The sequence below is a fragment of the Biomphalaria glabrata genome, chromosome 1, assembly GCF_947242115.1.
Source record: "Biomphalaria glabrata chromosome 1, xgBioGlab47.1, whole genome shotgun sequence".
In the NCBI taxonomy this organism is placed as follows: Eukaryota; Metazoa; Mollusca; class Gastropoda; family Planorbidae; genus Biomphalaria; species Biomphalaria glabrata.
Window position 1 is genome coordinate 65,519,934 of NC_074711.1, and position 16,837 is coordinate 65,536,770.

The 16,837-nt window shown below is 33.3% G+C and overlaps 1 protein-coding gene across 10 annotated transcripts in view; it reads left to right on the forward strand.

Annotated features, from left to right (window-relative positions):
• LOC106073711 (protein unc-13 homolog B-like) overlaps positions 1-16,837 on the forward strand; it is a 370,504-nt gene that overhangs the window by 140,811 nt on the left and 212,856 nt on the right. For 6 of the 10 annotated variants that reach the window (XR_008774442.1, XM_056008569.1, XM_056008461.1 and 3 more), the window contains exon 2: positions 13,699-14,359. The exons of 3 other annotated variants lie outside the window; for them this stretch is intronic. Coding sequence is in view for 6 of the 7 variants with exons in the window: in XM_056008569.1 (XP_055864544.1) it covers positions 14,320-14,359 (40 nt within the window). In the remaining variant the exon portion in view is untranslated. The remainder of the gene's footprint in view (positions 1-13,698; positions 14,360-16,837) is intronic. One more of the 10 variants, XM_056008470.1, reaches the window with a different exon arrangement.

Genomic DNA, 16,837 nt, shown 5'->3' on the forward strand with positions numbered 1-16,837 from the left:
ACTACACCTATAATGTTGTTTTTTCTTTAAGCGACTACACCTATAATGTTGTTTTTTCTTTAAGTGACTACACCTATAATGTTGTTTTTTCTTTAAGTGACTACACCTATAATGTTGTTTTTTCTTTAAGCGACTACACCTATAATGTTGTTTTTTCTTTAAGCGACTACACCTATAATGTTTTTTCTTTAAGCGACTACACCTATAATGTTGTTTTTTCTTTAAGCGACTACACCTATAATGTTTTTTCTTTAAGCGACTACACCTATAATGTTGTTTTTTCTTTAAGCGACTACACCTATAATGTTTTTTCTTTAAGTGACTACACCTATAATGTTGTTTTTTCTTTAAGTGACTACACCTATGTTGTTTTTTCTTTAAGCGACTACACCTATAATGTTTTTTCTTTAAGTGACTACACCTATAATGTTTTTTCTTTAAGCGACTACACCTATAATGTTGTTTTTTCTTTAAGCGACTACACCTATAATGTTTTTTCTTTAAGCGACTACACCTATAATGTTTTTTCTTTAAGCGACTACACCTATAATGTTTTTTCTTTAAGTGACTACACCTATAATGTTGTTTTTTCTTTAAGTGACTACACCTATAATGTTGTTTTTTCTTTAAGCGACTACACCTATAATGTTGTTTTTTCTTTAAGCGACTACACCTATAATGTTTTTTCTTTAAGTGACTACACCTATAATGTTGTTTTTTCTTTAAGTGACTACACCTATAATGTTTTTTCTTTAAGCGACTACACCTATAATGTTTTTTCTTTAAGTGACTACACCTATAATGTTTTTTCTTTAAGCGACTACACCTATAATGTTGTTTTTTCTTTAAGCGACTACACCTATAATGTTTTTTCTTTAAGCGACTACACCTATAATGTTTTTTCTTTAAGTGACTACACCTATAATGTTTTTTCTTTAAGCGACTACACCTATAATGTTTTTTCTTTAAGCGACTACACCTATAATGTTTTTTCTTTAAGCGACTACACCTATAATGTTTTTTCTTTAAGTGACTACACCTATAATGTTGTTTTTTCTTTAAGTGACTACACCTATAATGTTTTTTCTTTAAGTGACTACACCTATAATGTTTTTTCTTTAAGTGACTACACCTATAATGTTGTTTTTTCTTTAAGTGACTACACCTATAATGTTTTTTTCTTTAAGCGACTACACCTATAATGTTTTTTCTTTAAGCGACTACACCTATAATGTTGTTTTTTCTTTAAGCGACTACACCTATAATGTTTTTTCTTTAAGCGACTACACCTATAATGTTGTTTTTTCTTTAAGCGACTACACCTATAATGTTGTTTTTTCTTTAAGCGACTACACCTATAATGTTTTTTCTTTAAGCGACTACACCTATAATGTTTTTTCTTTAAGCGACTACACCTATAATGTTTTTTCTTTAAGCGACTACACCTATAATGTTGTTTTTTCTTTAAGCGACTACACCTATAATGTTGTTTTTTCTTTAAGCGACTACACCTATAATGTTTTTTCTTTAAGCGACTACACCTATAATGTTGTTTTTTCTTTAAGCGACTACACCTATAATGTTGTTTTTTCTTTAAGCGACTACACCTATAATGTTGTTTTTTCTTTAAGCGACTACACCTATAATGTTTTTTTTTCTTTAAGCGACTACACCTATAATGTTGTTTTTTCTTTAAGCGACTACACCTATAATGTTTTTTCTTTAAGCGACTACACCTATAATGTTGTTTTTTCTTTAAGTGACTACACCTATAATGTTGTTTTTTCTTTAAGCGACTACACCTATAATGTTGTTTTTTCTTTAAGCGACTACACCTATAATGTTGTTTTTTCTTTAAGCGACTACACCTATAATGTTGTTTTTTCTTTAAGCGACTACACCTATAATGTTTTTTCTTTAAGCGACTACACCTATAATGTTGTTTTTTCTTTAAGCGACTACACCTATAATGTTTTTTCTTTAAGCGACTACACCTATAATGTTGTTTTTTCTTTAAGCGACTACACCTATAATGTTTTTTCTTTAAGCGACTACACCTATAATGTTGTTTTTTCTTTAAGCGACTACACCTATAATGTTGTTTTTTCTTTAAGCGACTACACCTATAATGTTGTTTTTTCTTTAAGCGACTACACCTATAATGTTGTTTTTTCTTTAAGCGACTACACCTATAATGTTGTTTTTTCTTTAAGCGACTACACCTATAATGTTGTTTTTTCTTTAAGTGACTACACCTATAATGTTTTTTCTTTAAGTGACTACACCTATAATGTTTTTTTCTTTAAGCGACTACACCTATAATGTTGTTTTTTCTTTAAGTGACTACACCTATAATGTTGTTTTTTCTTTAAGTGACTACACCTATAATGTTGTTTTTTCTTTAAGCGACTACACCTATAATGTTGTTTTTTCTTTAAGCGACTACACCTATAATGTTTTTTTTCTTTAAGCGACTACACCTATAATGTTGTTTTTTCTTTAAGCGACTACACCTATAATGTTGTTTTTTCTTTAAGCGACTACACCTATAATGTTGTTTTTTCTTTAAGCGACTACACCTATAATGTTGTTTTTTCTTTAAGCGACTACACCTATAATGTTTTTTCTTTAAGCGACTACACCTATAATGTTGTTTTTTCTTTAAGCGACTACACCTATAATGTTGTTTTTTCTTTAAGCGACTACACCTATAATGTTTTTTCTTTAAGTGACTACACCTATAATGTTGTTTTTTCTTTAAGCGACTACACCTATAATGTTGTTTTTTCTTTAAGCGACTACACCTATAATGTTGTTTTTTCTTTAAGCGACTACACCTATAATGTTTTTTCTTTAAGCGACTACACCTATAATGTTTTTTCTTTAAGTGACTACACCTATAATGTTGTTTTTTCTTTAAGCGACTACACCTATAATGTTGTTTTTTCTTTAAGCGACTACACCTATAATGTTGTTTTTTCTTTAAGTGACTACACCTATAATGTTGTTTTTTCTTTAAGCGACTACACCTATAATGTTGTTTTTTCTTTAAGCGACTAAACCTATAATGTTTTTTCTTTAAGCGACTACACCTATAATGTTGTTTTTTCTTTAAGCGACTACACCTATAATGTTGTTTTTTCTTTAAGTGACTACACCTATAATGTTGTTTTTTCTTTAAGCGACTACACCTATAATGTTTTTTTCTTTAAGCGACTACACCTATAATGTTGTTTTTTCTTTAAGTGACTACACCTATAATGTTGTTTTTTCTTTAAGTGACTACACCTATAATGTTGTTTTTTCTTTAAGCGACTACACCTATAATGTTGTTTTTTCTTTAAGCGACTACACCTATAATGTTGTTTTTTCTTTAAGTGACTACACCTATAATGTTGTTTTTTCTTTAAGCGACTACACCTATAATGTTGTTTTTTCTTTAAGTGACTACACCTATAATGTTGTTTTTTCTTTAAGCGACTACACCTATAATGTTGTTTTTTCTTTAAGTGACTACACCTATAATGTTTTTTTCTTTAAGCGACTACACCTATAATGTTGTTTTTTCTTTAAGCGACTACACCTATAATGTTGTTTTTTCTTTAAGTGACTACACCTATAATGTTGTTTTTTCTTTAAGCGACTACACCTATAATGTTGTTTTTTCTTTAAGTGACTACACCTATAATGTTGTTTTTTCTTTAAGCGACTACACCTATAATGTTGTTTTTTCTTTAAGTGACTACACCTATAATGTTGTTTTTTCTTTAAGTGACTACACCTATAATGTTGTTTTTTCTTTAAGCGACTACACCTATAATGTTGTTTTTTCTTTAAGCGACTACACCTATAATGTTGTTTTTTCTTTAAGCGACTACACCTATAATGTTGTTTTTTCTTTAAGTGACTACACCTATAATGTTGTTTTTTCTTTAAGCGACTACACCTATAATGTTGTTTTTTCTTTAAGCGACTACACCTATAATGTTGTTTTTTCTTTAAGCGACTACACCTATAATGTTGTTTTTTCTTTAAGCGACTACACCTATAATGTTGTTTTTTCTTTAAGCGACTACACCTATAATGTTGTTTTTTCTTTAAGTGACTACACCTATAATGTTGTTTTTTCTTTAAGTGACTACACCTATAATGTTGTTTTTTCTTTAAGTGACTACACCTATAATGTTGTTTTTTCTTTAAGCGACTACACCTATAATGTTGTTTTTTCTTTAAGCGACTACACCTATAATGTTGTTTTTTCTTTAAGCGACTACACCTATAATGTTGTTTTTTCTTTAAGTGACTACACCTATAATGTTGTTTTTTCTTTAAGTGACTACACCTATAATGTTGTTTTTTCTTTAAGTGACTACACCTATAATGTTTTTTTCTTTAAGTGACTACACCTATAATGTTGTTTTTTCTTTAAGTGACTACACCTATAATGTTGTTTTTTCTTTAAGCGACTACACCTATAATGTTGTTTTTTCTTTAAGTGACTACACCTATAATGTTGTTTTTTCTTTAAGCGACTACACCTATAATGTTGTTTTTTCTTTAAGCGACTACACCTATAATGTTGTTTTTTCTTTAAGCGACTACACCTATAATGTTGTTTTTTCTTTAAGCGACTACACCTATAATGTTGTTTTTTCTTTAAGCGACTACACCTATAATGTTGTTTTTTCTTTAAGCGACTACACCTATAATGTTGTTTTTTCTTTAAGCGACTACACCTATAATGTTGTTTTTTCTTTAAGTGACTACACCTATAATGTTGTTTTTTCTTTAAGTGACTACACCTATAATGTTGTTTTTTCTTTAAGCGACTACACCTATAATGTTGTTTTTTCTTTAAGCGACTACACCTATAATGTTGTTTTTTCTTTAAGCGACTACACCTATAATGTTGTTTTTTCTTTAAGTGACTACACCTATAATGTTGTTTTTTCTTTAAGCGACTACACCTATAATGTTGTTTTTTCTTTAAGCGACTACACCTATAATGTTGTTTTTTCTTTAAGTGACTACACCTATAATGTTGTTTTTTCTTTAAGCGACTACACCTATAATGTTGTTTTTTCTTTAAGCGACTACACCTATAATGTTGTTTTTTCTTTAAGCGACTACACCTATAATGTTGTTTTTTCTTTAAGTGACTACACCTATAATGTTGTTTTTTCTTTAAGCGACTACACCTATAATGTTGTTTTTTCTTTAAGCGACTACACCTATAATGTTGTTTTTTCTTTAAGCGACTACACCTATAATGTTGTTTTTTCTTTAAGCGACTACACCTATAATGTTGTTTTTTCTTTAAGCGACTACACCTATAATGTTGTTTTTTCTTTAAGTGACTACACCTATAATGTTTTTTTCTTTAAGCGACTACACCTATACTGTTGTTTTTTCTTTAAGTGACTACACCTATAATGTTTTTTCTTTAAGTGACTACACCTATAATGTTTTTTCTTTAAGCGACTACACCTATAATGTTGTTTTTTCTTTAAGCGACTACACCTATAATGTTGTTTTTTCTTTAAGTGACTACACCTATAATGTTTTTTTTTCTTTAAGTGACTACACCTATAATGTTTTTTTTTCTTTAAGCGACTACACCTATAATGTTTTTTCTTTAAGCGACTACACCTATAATGTTTTTTCTTTAAGCGACTACACCTATAATGTTTTTTCTTTAAGCGACTACACCTATAATGTTTTTTCTTTAAGTGACTACACCTATAATGTTTTTTCTTTAAGCGACTACACCTATAATGTTTTTTCTTTAAGCGACTACACCTATAATGTTTTTTCTTTAAGCGACTACACCTATAATGTTTTTTCTTTAAGTGACTACACCTATAATGTTTTTTCTTTAAGCGACTACACCTATAATGTTGTTTTTTCTTTAAGCGACTACACCTATAATGTTGTTTTTTCTTTAAGCGACTACACCTATAATGTTTTTTCTTTAAGCGACTACACCTATAATGTTTTTTCTTTAAGTGACTACACCTATAATGTTTTTTCTTTAAGTGACTACACCTATAATGTTGTTTTTTCTTTAAGCGACTACACCTATAATGTTTTTTCTTTAAGCGACTACACCTATAATGTTTTTTCTTTAAGCGACTACACCTATAATGTTTTTTTCTTTAAGCGACTACACCTATAATGTTGTTTTTTCTTTAAGCGACTACACCTATAATGTTGTTTTTTCTTTAAGTGACTACACCTATAATGTTGTTTTTTCTTTAAGCGACTACACCTATAATGTTGTTTTTTCTTTAAGCGACTACACCTATAATGTTGTTTTTTCTTTAAGCGACTACACCTATAATGTTGTTTTTTCTTTAAGCGACTACACCTATAATGTTTTTTTTTCTTTAAGCGACTACACCTATAATGTTGTTTTTTCTTTAAGCGACTACACCTATAATGTTTTTTCTTTAAGCGACTACACCTATAATGTTGTTTTTTCTTTAAGCGACTACACCTATAATGTTGTTTTTTCTTTAAGCGACTACACCTATAATGTTGTTTTTTCTTTAAGTGACTACACCTATAATGTTGTTTTTTCTTTAAGCGACTACACCTATAATGTTGTTTTTTCTTTAAGCGACTACACCTATAATGTTTTTTCTTTAAGCGACTACACCTATAATGTTGTTTTTTCTTTAAGCGACTACACCTATAATGTTGTTTTTTCTTTAAGTGACTACACCTATAATGTTTTTTTTTCTTTAAGTGACTACACCTATAATGTTTTTTCTTTAAGTGACTACACCTATAATGTTTTTTCTTTAAGCGACTACACCTATAATGTTTTTTCTTTAAGCGACTACACCTATAATGTTTTTTCTTTAAGCGACTACACCTATAATGTTGTTTTTTCTTTAAGCGACTACACCTATAATGTTTTTTCTTTAAGCGACTACACCTATAATGTTGTTTTTTCTTTAAGTGACTACACCTATAATGTTGTTTTTTCTTTAAGTGACTACACCTATAATGTTGTTTTTTCTTTAAGTGACTACACCTATAATGTTGTTTTTTCTTTAAGCGACTACACCTATAATGTTGTTTTTTCTTTAAGTGACTACACCTATAATGTTTTTTTTTCTTTAAGTGACTACACCTATAATGTTTTTTCTTTAAGCGACTACACCTATAATGTTTTTTCTTTAAGCGACTACACCTATAATGTTGTTTTTCCTTTAAGCGACTACACCTATAATGTTGTTTTTTCTTTAAGTGACTACACCTATAATGTTGTTTTTTCTTTAAGCGACTACACCTATAATGTTGTTTTTTCTTTAAGCGACTACACCTATAATGTTGTTTTTTCTTTAAGCGACTACACCTATAATGTTTTTTCTTTAAGCGACTACACCTATAATGTTTTTTCTTTAAGCGACTACACCTATAATGTTTTTTCTTTAAGCGACTACACCTATAATGTTGTTTTTTCTTTAAGCGACTACACCTATAATGTTTTTTCTTTAAGCGACTACACCTATAATGTTTTTTCTTTAAGCGACTACACCTATAATGTTGTTTTTTCTTTAAGCGACTACACCTATAATGTTTTTTCTTTAAGCGACTACACCTATAATGTTTTTTCTTTAAGCGACTACACCTATAATGTTTTTTCTTTAAGTGACTACACCTATAATGTTGTTTTTTCTTTAAGTGACTACACCTATAATGTTTTTTCTTTAAGCGACTACACCTATAATGTTTTTTCTTTAAGCGACTACACCTATAATGTTTTTTCTTTAAGCGACTACACCTATAATGTTTTTTCTTTAAGCGACTACACCTATAATGTTGTTTTTTCTTTAAGTGACTACACCTATAATGTTTTTTCTTTAAGCGACTACACCTATAATGTTTTTTCTTTAAGCGACTACACCTATAATGTTGTTTTTTCTTTAAGCGACTACACCTATAATGTTTTTTCTTTAAGCGACTACACCTATAATGTTGTTTTTTCTTTAAGCGACTACACCTATAATGTTTTTTTTTTAAGCGACTACACCTATAATGTTGTTTTTTCTTTAAGCGACTACACCTATAATGTTTTTTCTTTAAGCGACTACACCTATAATGTTGTTTTTTCTTTAAGCGACTACACCTATAATGTTTTTTCTTTAAGCGACTACACCTATAATGTTTTTTCTTTAAGCGACTACACCTATAATGTTGTTTTTTCTTTAAGTGACTACACCTATAATGTTTTTTCTTTAAGCGACTACACCTATAATGTTGTTTTTTCTTTAAGCGACTACACCTATAATGTTGTTTTTTCTTTAAGCGACTACACCTATAATGTTGTTTTTTCTTTAAGCGACTACACCTATAATGTTGTTTTTTCTTTAAGCGACTACACCTATAATGTTGTTTTTTCTTTAAGCGACTACACCTATACTGTTGTTTTTTAAGTGTTCATGATATTTGAGTGGCTTATGATTGGGTCTCAAGACCGTTACTGTTCTTCAGTTAGCCCTTTGCATGCTTTAGAAATTTCGGATATAGACAAAGGTGTAGCTTTCATACAAGGCTCGGATGGGTCCACTTAAAATGGGCATTTAAAAAATGTCTGAAAGAATTTATATGTATTGAATAAATATTAAGTATTGCTTTTCAGACGTCGTTACTGAATTTGTATCATTTCTAAGGGTTGTTACTGAATTTGTATCATTTCTAAGGGTTGTTACTGAATTTGGTGTCATGACATTAATGCAAGTCAATGGCAATTCAAATATTGGATTGACGCCGTTTTGAAAATGTACGGTCTCCGCAAAGGATAACTCGATTTGGCTTTTTGTAAGACTCAGCTTACGGAATAAGGGGTTTATTATCATATTCTTGAACCCTGGTTCGTGGGTACAGGGTTTGGAGTTTTTTTTCCGTTTTGTTATCACTCGCAGCTCTGCCACTCATCCGTAGTCATTTGGTCATTTGCTAGAATGTCATGCAGTCATCTGATGACGTGTCACTACATGAAGCATCAAACCATTACAAGCTAATACATTTGTTAATTTATTTCAATGACCTGAACAGTGGATACGTATTCGGGCCTATTGCCGGGACTACAGGGTAGCTAGACAAACTGGCAAAACCATGTCAGGCTTTGTTCGGCCTCTATAAATAGACTTGTCTCCCAATGTCCTGTCAACTCAAAAGAGTTGGACAAATCTATAAACATCTGACGTGTACGTCCCGCTCTAGCCTCTCAACTAGCACTTCCCGCCTCCTGGTAGCCTCCCTCCCTGCCCGCCTGGCTGAAGTGTAAGAGGTCTAAATGGGTGTAAGACATTCAGCCGGTCACTTCGAGTCCCGAGGGGCTTTGGACGAGTGCATCTGTGGTTCAGCTGAGTGCATCAATTAGCCCGCTGCGTGATTATGAATTGGTTTTTCTCCCAAAGTGTGATTAAGGCCAGGTCATGCATGCTGCATGTTGTTGTTTTGATAAGTCATTGTCTACATTAGTTTTATAAGGTATGTCAGACTTGATAAGTCATTGTCTACATTAGTTTTATAAGGTATGTCAGACTTGATAAGTCATTGTCTACATTAGTTTTATAAGGTATGTCAGACTTGATAAGTCATTGTCTACATTAGTTTTATAAGGTATGTCAGACTTGATAAGTCATTGTCTACATTAGTTTTATAAGGTATGTCAGACTTGATAAGTCATTGTCTACATTAGTTTTATAAGGTATGTCAGACTTGATAAGTCATTGTCTACATTAGTTTTATAAGGTATGTCAGACTTGATAAGTCATTGTCTACATTAGTTTTATAAGGTATGTCAGACTTGATAAGTCATTGTCTACATCCGGGGTCGGCAACCTGCGGCTCGCGAGCCACATGCGGCTCTTTGGATGTGAAGCTGCGGCTCTTTCGTTCCATTCGCAAATATTATTTATTTTATCGAAAATTTTTTTTTTCAAAAAGTTCTTAATCTTTTAACGAGGATTAGGCACTGATTCTATCTTCAGCCACTTGTACTAGCTTTTCACCACACCCCTCCCCCATTACACGCGTCGTCACAGTAATCAGTCCGTCAGAAGCTCTTGAATGACGCCGTTGTCTAATGCTTCTATGTACGCTTTAATTCGATTTTCGCTGTGACGTATAGTTTATTGTTTCAGGTAAATGAGTTAGAAGCGAATTATCTTCTCAAAGTTAGAAGCAATCTATAAGTAATGCTGATCTGGCAAACGTTGGGGTACCAGGACGTACCACTAGAACTTGCACAAAAAAGGCAAACCATTTACATATGGTATGTCAAAGATTGCTTTATACCTGCATCTGGAAAACATTTTCATGATTTCGAAAAAAAAAAACTTGAAAAAAAAATAAAAGCTAAAACAGTACAAGATAGAAGAGCTAAAATGTCTTCAAATGTAACATATTTGCAGGTGGAATATATTCAATATTCTTCTGTCTTGTCACTTGCTATAGAGGAGTTTTGCAACATAAAAGACACGAATAAGTTGACCTTTTGTAATGTATGTCTTCCCAAGTTCCAAAAGAAGAACTTGGATTGCTACTGCTCTGGCGACAAACTAGAGGGGATGATAGAGCGTATGCCGAGCAAAAATACATTGAAGACATTAAAATCGTTTAAATAACAAGGAGCAACTACGATTCTTCGAAGTAAAATAAATTGCGAAATTCTTTCGTTTCACTGAATAATATACCAAGAAGCGCTTTTAGACCAAACGATTCAGGCCAAAATAGTTGAGGTCATAAGTTCGGTAATCAAGATTGTTATTAGCATCTTGTCAAAAGCACTTAACCATCGTCAGTTTAAAGAATTCTTAAGCGAAATGGAAACTCCATATTCCGATCTCCTTCACAATAAAGTGTGATGGCTTTCCAAAGGTAAGGTGTTGAAACGTTTAGGCTTGTGCTTGAATGAATTAAATACATTCCTAAATGAAAAAGACATTTATCACCCTGAATTAGAGAACGGCAAAAGGTTGCAAAAATTTTAACTTACATAACAGCGAAATTAAATGAGATGAATGTTAAACCATATAAGGAAATGGAAACGCAGGCGATGTTTGGATAGAAGATCAGCCTTCTTTTGGAAAAAAAATTATTATTGCAGAAGAGCGGTAAGTTACTTTTTTTTCAATGTCTAAAGAAATATCGCGATAATATCAGTGCAACTGTTGACACGAATTACTTCAGCTAAGTTACAAAAAAAATAATTCAAAGATGAATTTGTTGACAGTATTTTATGACGGTCATAGATAGCTACGAACTAGCAAAATCATTCTAGCATTACTAGTAAATCAACACATATAGTAACGAAATCCTAATAGATCCATTTGAAATTGATACTGGAGTTCTAGAAATGCCATTGATTGAAAGTAAAACTTTGTTGAATTGAAAATGTAAAGAGTTTAACAGCAAGTCCGAAAAGTTGAAAGTCCAGAAATGCATGTACGTAACGCAACAAGTGGACATCTTTAAAAAAAACTGTCGCGAGTTGATTCGGCGCAGTTTGCAACATTGAGGTGAAGAAGTTGGCAATTCGAGTGCTATATTCGGACCTACATATTCGTCCGAGCAAGCGTTCTCCTGCATGATATTATTAAAAGTAAGAAGCCAACAAACAAATGGAAATTTAGAGTCATGTTTGAAACTAAAAACAACAAGTTATGAGCCAAATGTATACAAAATTTCTAAAACCAAAGCCATCGCTCCCATTGAATTTGTTTGCTTAATTGCTTGTTATTGAAGTACAAGTTAGTGTTAAAAATAAATGTTTAACTGCTTTATTTGCTACCAACATGAACAAAACAATAATCTAATAATGCCATATATATCTATTATCTACTTTTGCTGTGAAAACACTACTTATATATGAACAAATAAATATTTTGTCTTATGAAAACATTTTTTTTTTCATAAAAATGTAGTAATGTGAGTACTACGTAGTGTTGGCAAGGAAAAAAAAAACGTTGTGGCTCTTTAAAATTTTAAAAATTTGTAAATTGTAATTTTTGGCTCTTCCGACTTAAAAGGTTGCCGACCCCTGGTCTACATTAATGTTCTGTGCCAGTGGTCCAGATGTCGATGTATTTACGCAATTTGATGTGTTTGTGTGTCTGAACAGGATTTAGACTTTAAAGCATGTAGCACTCTGGAGATCACTTTAAAATATTTAGCATCACACCTAGAACATTTAGCACAACAACTAAAATATTTAGCATAACAGCTAGAACATTTAGCAATGGACTCATTGAGCACACAAATTAGATCGTCAATGACAGCTCTTGAAGGCACGTTGAAGTGTCCCCCTAGAAACTCTGTCAATGACAGCTCTTGAAGGCACGTTGAAGTGTCCCCCTAGAAACTCTGTCAATGACAGCTCTTGAAGGCAGTGCCCCCCTAGAAACTCTGTCAATGACAGCTCTTGAAGGCACGTTGAAGTGCCCCCCTAGAAACTCTGTCAATGACAGCTCTTGAAGGCACGTTGAAGTGTCCCCCTAGAAACTCTGTCAATGACAGCTCTTGAAGGCACGTTGAAGTGTCCCCCTAGAAACTCTGTCAATGACAGCTCTTGAAGGCACGTTGAAGTGTCCCCCTAGAAACTCTGTCAATGACAGCTCTTGAAGGCACGTTGAAGTGTCCCCCTAGAAACTCTGTCAATGACAGCTCTTGAAGGCACGTTGAAGTGCCCCCCTAGAAACTCTGTCAATGACAGCTCTTGAAGGCACGTTGAAGTGTCCCCCTAGAAACTCTGTCAATGACAGCTCTTGAAGGCACGTTGAAGTGTCCCCCTAGAAACTCTGTCAATGACAGCTCTTGAAGGCACGTTGAAGTGCCCCCCTAGAAACTCTGTCAATGACAGCTCTTGAAGGCACGTTGAAGTGTCCCCCTAGAAACTCTGTCAATTAAGGTAAAAAGCTTAATGCTCTCCCCTTGCTATTTTAAGATTATGAAAACAGGCGCGTCTTTAATTTTCTTTTTCTGTTAATTTTTCAATTCTCAACGGATATTAAAATACCCCAAGTAACTGGTAAATAAGAGCTGGCCAATAAGACTACACTATCTTATTTTATGTATTTTTTTAAAAGATAGTTACCAATGAGACAGTAGAGTTACATAGTTACAATTGTAGCCAAACACATTTTTTTCACTATATACATTTATAAAACAACAACAGTCGTCTCATGGGAAAGATAAATAAAATGTTTGTCTTTTAATCAATCAAACTGCACAACACACACATACAACACACACACACACACACACTTTGTTAAACGGAACCCTATTGCCATGTAAAACAATAGCGCCCTATAACCAGACCGATACAGCCCATCGATCATTTGATACCATCCATATCCTGGCAGCAGGGGGGAAAAGGGACTCAAATAAATGTGTGTTCACCTTGAAGTCACAGCTGAGTAAGCACTAGAGGCAGCTACCGCCAGGTATATATAATACATGTCTACTGATCGCAGTGGCGCATTGATGGCATCCGAAGGGAGGCCATGGATATTTGATTATTTACCTATCAACAGTGTGTTCTTTTTTTCTCGCGCTTCGTGTGAGGTAAATTATTGACAATTTCTGTGAGAACTGGTCAGAACAAGTTACTTACTTTCGTTTTCTTCTTTCATTCTTCCTGTTTTCAATTGTGCGTTTTAAATATTTTTTTAAACTGCGTAGGTGTGTGTTTTTGGCGTGTTCATCGGCTTCCTGGATGATTTTAGCGAACGTAAACCATGCTAAAAGCTTCTCATTGTGTATAGTCTGAAACTGTATCGATTACCTGGCCACTTATGTTTTACAGAGAAAATGAAAGTCCTTTTGAATCGGAGTTAATGTGCCACATTGCAACGATTGTTTTAGGAAACACTTTTCTATGTCTTTGTAATACAATATTACAATAGCTTAGTTCAATTTTTAAGAGGTAGAATTTTTGTTTAAAAAATAATTGTGTCATAAAGAAAACGAGTGAAAATAGTATTCCAGCAAAGTGGGAGAGTTGTTCATTTCTACAAAGTGGGAGAGTTGTTCAGTTCTACAAAGTGGGAGAGTTGTTCATTTCTACAAAGTGGGAGAGTTGTTCATTTCTACAAAGTGGGAGAGTTGTTCAGTTCTACAAAGTGGGAGAGTTGTTCAGTTCTACAATGTGTAAGGCGAACCTACAATTCGGTACTGGATTTAAAGTGAGGCTAATGTCCATATCTGATCGCAAATCGAAGCTGTTCAAACATCGATGAACTCCTGCAGGAGACCGACAGTATAAGTACTCCGTACACCACGGCGCCCTCCCCGGGCCATAGCATGTACCAGCTGTCCGATCCGTGGATTTTTATAGTCAAAGGTAGGTAACTCTTCATTTTTTTAAACACACATACATGTACATACACAATCAGATATACACACTAGCATATATATAAAGGTTATATATATATATATATATATGGAAAGATTTTCTTCATAGTTTTGAACTCAGAAGGTTCATTATAAAAACAGAATTAAGTTATAGCACCTACCCTGTTGAGTATCACACACTTGATTAGTCACTGCCTAGAATGATATTGTGTAATAACGTTTACGTAAAGTTACAAACTTTTAATAGAACAGAAAAATCGAGTAACAAAACATTAATCTGGATCGTTTTCAATAATACACATACATTCTATGACTTATTTGACCGTTTGGAGGGGGGGGGGGAGTGGATGGAGTTTACTGGGTGTCTACTGTATTTGTATTTGGTTCAGATCTTTATTTTATTTTGTCAATCTTAAAACTGAACTACGTACACGCTGGACACACTGACCTAAATAATAAGGCTTGTCTTCGAGTCTTGAAGATGAGTGAGGAATGCAATATTTCTCGTGGCTACGCAGTTCCATCTGTGACCTACATATTTTGCCACATCCAGGGCCTAATTAAATATTGAGCAAATAACAAATAGAGTTTCATGTTTTCCAGTACTTCTGTAGACTGTAGAGAAGATGTAAGGTGTATTTAAGTAGTGAATGTTTCTTATCAAGAGTTGCAGTTAATCAGCTAATTCAGCATACCCTTGGAACCGTCAAACAACTTTTACATCAATCTTGAATAAAGATTGACAACCTTTTTTTTTAACACACCTATTTATATCTTTCAATGTCTATGTAGAAACACAAATGAAATAACAAAATGTTGAACAATTTGAGCAACGTACTTCAACTCACTTGACAAAAAACAACAAATATTGCTTTCGCCTTACAATAAACACAATTGGTTCTGTCTCTTATCTCGCCTTTCTCTCTCTCTTTCTTTCTCTCTCTCTCTCTCTCTTTCTTTCTCTCTCTCCCGTTTAGCCCATTTATTTCTCTCATCTACATCAATCCTACCACAAAGTTTCATCAGATACTTGACACACACACACGCACACATCCTAACAGTTCTGTACATGACATTTAATCACAGGGGATTTTGAATGTTCGTTGTGCCTATCATATGCTGACAAGTTTGCTGGACAAAGTGACTTGTTCTTGTTGAAATACAAAGTGTCTCAAGAAACTGTCACACGCTGCAAAAAGTTATTTTTTTACAGCACCCTTAATTAGACATTCTTATAAAAGTTAAAAAAACAAAAACATAATAGACTCAACTCAACAAAATCTTAACTAATCAAGTTTCATCTCGAATCGTTATATAATGAAGTTCTAGATGACCAACATATGCTAAGGTTTCAACTGTCGCACAATACTGTTCTGATATTACTTCTACGTAAAGCTTTCACTTTTATCAAAGAGTCGTCGCAGGGAGATGGAGCTGACGATCTTTAGCAGAGTGTGAGGTCCTTGGAAATGTGAGAATTACATTATTGTTTATAGTTCTATATCTTGGTCATCAACTATTTTTTTCCGACCCTGTTCGTTTATACTTTTAGAATCACCGTAACGAGTCTTCTCAATGACCCTCTCTTGGTCGTGTGACATGCGAGCTGATTAAATATGTAGGCCTACACATCAGTCCTACCTCAATGAGCTCAGGTGAGATGCAGGTTTTTAACCAAAGTAGATGTTTTCCACATTTCGGACACTTAATAGGAGAGGAGTGGACTTGACCAGATGCCACTACCTTAAAGTGTCCAAGTGGAGGAGGAAGGCGGACTCGAAAGCTGTTTTAAAAGGGCTTCCCTTACAGTGTTATTACTGTTTACATTAGACAAGTTCGTGACCAATATGTTTTAGACATTAAAACTATTTTATAGGCAACTACAGTATTTTTTTTTTGGGGGGGGGGATTTGATTAAAAGTACTTATGACTAAACTAGACCTTTCTCTTCCACTTATACTTGTCAAGGCTTTTCTTTTCCACTTCTGACTAGACTAGACATTTCTCTTCCACTTACGACTGGACTAGACATTTTCTTTCAATTTTGACTAAACTAGACATTTCTCTTTTACTTATTACAAATCTTAGACTTTCACTTATGACTAGACTAGACCTTTGTCTTCCACTTATGACTGGGCTAGACATTTCTCTTCCTCTGTGATGGCACTTCTGTGACATACTGAGACCCACTAACCATCCAATAAATAATAGAAAACCCAGCAATCTATACAGACACAAATCTACAAACTACTGCTCTCACATAATTGGACCTATTTTCTCACTACTACAGGGAGAATGAAACACCGTCCTCGGGAGATTTTGGTCCAGACTTTGCGAAGATTTGACTAGTCGACAACACTGACCTCAGGACATGGGGTAACATCAATTCTTATGGGGAGGGGAGGAAGGCGATAGTATTTTTGATGACCAAAATAGTGTCTTAAAGTTCTTTCCCTTATTTTCTTGG